This window comes from Echinops telfairi, unplaced genomic scaffold, assembly GCF_000313985.2.
Source record: "Echinops telfairi isolate 266 unplaced genomic scaffold, ASM31398v2 ScPeMD7_7468;HRSCAF=8506_0, whole genome shotgun sequence".
Lineage (NCBI taxonomy): Eukaryota > Metazoa > Chordata > Mammalia > Afrosoricida > Tenrecidae > Echinops > Echinops telfairi.
The window spans coordinates 49,878,682-49,882,012 of record NW_022111369.1 but is presented as its reverse complement, the minus strand read 5'-3'; the positions used below and the strand labels follow the sequence as shown (position 1 = coordinate 49,882,012).

General features: G+C 40.0%; 1 protein-coding gene across 2 annotated transcripts in view; it reads right to left on the bottom strand.

Annotated features, from left to right (window-relative positions):
• The window catches only part of JCHAIN (joining chain of multimeric IgA and IgM), an 88,029-nt gene that overhangs the window by 1,660 nt on the left and 83,038 nt on the right, over nucleotides 1-3,331 (bottom strand). For both annotated transcript variants that reach the window (XM_045284307.1, XM_004703180.2), the window contains exon 3: nucleotides 1,062-1,142. In XM_045284307.1, the coding sequence (XP_045140242.1) occupies nucleotides 1,062-1,142 (81 nt within the window). The remainder of the gene's footprint in view (nucleotides 1-1,061; nucleotides 1,143-3,331) is intronic.

The window sequence follows — 3,331 nt, the reverse complement described above, 5'->3', positions numbered from 1 at the left end:
TCACAAGATCGCCCACTCACCCACTCACCCACCCAATCACTCACTCACCCACCCACCCACCCACTCACTCACCCAACCACCCACTCACTCACCCACCCAACCACCCACCTACTCACTCACCCACTCACTCATTCACCCACTCACTCACCCAACCACCCACCCACTCACTCACTCACCCAACCACCCACTCACTCACCCACCCAACCACCCACTCACTCATTCACCCAATCACCCACCTACTCACTCACCCACTCACCCAACCACCCACTCACTCATTCACCCACTCACTTACCCAACCACCCACTCACTCACCCACACAACCACCCACCTACTCACTCACCCATTCACTCACCCATTCACTTACTCACTCACTCACTCACTCACTCACTCACTCACTCACTCACTGCCATCGAGCCATTTCAGACTCATGGCGACCCTGTAGGATCAGGTAGAACTGCCCCTGCCAGTTGCTAAGACTGTAAGTCTGTCCAGTAATACAAAGTCTCATCTTTCTCCCAGGGAATACCTGGAGTTTGAAGCTGTCTGACCCGGTTTAACAGCCCAGTTTACGCACTTGGCCACCAGGGTTTCCCAAACCAGATAGCTGGTCAGACGACATTCTTCTATCCATACACGTGCATACGGCAACTGCTAGTAGGGTAAGGTTAATCAGAACTGTAAACATTAATGTTTAAATGTATAGTGACAAGGAAGATAACATTTCAAATTTTTAAAAAGCGTGGGATGGTGGCTTGTACAGTTGCCAAAGAAATATCTGCCTGTTCATATATCTGAAGTCCGCCTATTGAAACATTAGTATAAATAAGCCCTTCCTGCTCTAATGACAATGACTTCTTTATAGCAGATTTACAGATGATTTTTATCTGTCTGTGATAAAGATTTGTGAATTTATGATAATTTCTAAAAATGAATAACTTTTTAAAATTCCAATTATATTTGTAATATTGATACTCTCATAATTTCATAAACATTCTTATGCACAAGATAGTCAAAAGTTATTAACATCCATGTCTATATTACTATGAAGGAAATTTTCTTACAGGTCAGTCATATGGTACACAAATGTGGTTCTCACTGGTGAGTTGGGGTCTGAGATATTCTCCCTGCTGCCCAAAGGAACACTAGAACAAAAGAACACAAAGCAAAATAATTAAAGGAACAGATCATTATAGTGTGGGGAATATTTATATCACAAAACCATACTCACCTGTAAAAACTCTACAGTGAGACTATGACTCTGATTTGCATGGTAAGTTGCCATATTTTAAATACTTCCCATTCAAAATAAATCTCACAGCAGCAATGCTATCAACTACTTTGACTCACTTGGCCAGTCCTACTTTTCCCAGGGAGGTGTGTGTGCACTGCCAAGCAATGAAGCAGACAACACTAACAGGGCAGCATGTGCCCAGGACAAGGCTCAGGTGGCGAGAGGGACGTGAGAAGCCCAGAAAGGACATGGGAAGAGTGCTGTCACCATTGTGAGGACTACAGTCAAGGGCATGAAACTGAATGTCTAGGGCTTGTTGGATGGAAAACAAATTTGCTCTGTAAATTTTCACTCAAATAAGAATAAAAAGATTTGTTTTGCACTGTGCAGTGTAAGATATGATAAAATAATAATTTATAAATGATCAAGGGTTTATGAGGGAGGAGGGAGCGGGAAAGGAGTAAAGAAAAATGAGGAGCTGATTCCAGGAGCCCAAGCGGAAAGCGATAGTTTTGAAAATGATAAGGGCAACAAATGTACAAGTGTGCTTCACACAATTGATGTATGTGTGGATTGTGATAAGAGTTTGAGGACCTAATGTCGGGGGTTTAAGTGGAGAGAAAATGTTTTGAGAAACGATGTACAAATGTGCTTTACACAATTGATGTGTGTATGGATTGGGATAACAGTTGTATGAGCCCCTAATAAAATGTTAAAAAATTAAAATTAAAATAAAATAAAATAAAATAAAGAAATAAAAATAAAAAGAGTTGAAGGAGCCCTAATAAAATGATTTTTTAAAACAGTTTTGTTTTGTTTTCTAAAGCATCAGGTCAAGGTTGACATTTCCTTGGATGACACTGACCCGTGAATAAACTTCCCATATAAACTTCTTCTAGTTGAAGTTAATATCTTTATTACACTAAACTTCTTCTCGTTGAAGTTAATGTCTTTATTGCACTAAAAGCCATGGGTTGTTTCTCTAGAATGTCAGCCATAGAATCACTGTTTCTCTAAAGTTGATGTTCCTTGAGGCAAAACCATCTTGTCATTGATGTGTCTCAGTGCCTGGCTGGATGTGTGGTGGCAAGTGCAGTGTGTCCAATGTTTGGTGAATGAATGGAAAGACATATTATTTTAGAGAGCTGAAGTTAGCCTGTGTGACTTATCCAAGCTCATACAACTAATAAGCAGCACAGCTGGAACTAACATGGAGATCTCTTGATCTGATGACATCCCAGGGAAATTGGGTCATGTTTATCAACCCATTCAGGTGTTCCAATCACTTTAAAATCTCGTTTAGCTTATCATTTCTCTTCATCTCTACTGCTCCCCAGCAAAGAAAACACAAACAAACACAAATGTGTCTAAACACGCATAGATGAACTGGAAACTTCATAGCAATTTCTGTTTACTCATCCTCCTCTTTTTCCCTGTTTAATGAGAAAATTGACATTTGGCGTTGACACAAACCTTGGTTACATAGACGTACGCATGCACTTCCCGGTGGAAGGGAAGGGAATGGTATTCTTTTTCTTTTAGGAGGACTTGACGGGAAGGAAAACCGGCTCCATTAAAAAGGGGGGTAAGGAGTGGTTTATAAGGAAGGCATTACTGATTGGATACAATAGGAATTTCATTTCTCAAACATTATTAGCAAATAAGAATCATAGAACATGTAACAAATTAATCAACTTCATCAGTCCACCTTATCATTATGTAGACACATGAGTGCCATGTAAAATATTCAGTAGACCATCTATGGTACAAAATCATGCCTTTAGAGTTACATGGACTTTCTGTTTGACTTGATCAAAGGCAACTGAAAGCTCTGATTCAAACTGAAATAACTCTGCATTAACAGGGCATGTTGGTGATTACATCAGAACCTTGTTTCAATTAATTTTACCATCTGGTTTTGAGATCGTGTGGCCCTCTGTTTCTATCCCCTCAATGCCCAACTTTTGTAAAATTGGCTCAAGGCCCATTAACTGGATTCAGCCTCATGGTAGTGCAACATGCCACAAAGGAAAAAATTATATAGGTATTCCATTCTATGTTTAAAATCATCTATGTTTAGAATGCATCTCCACTTATAAG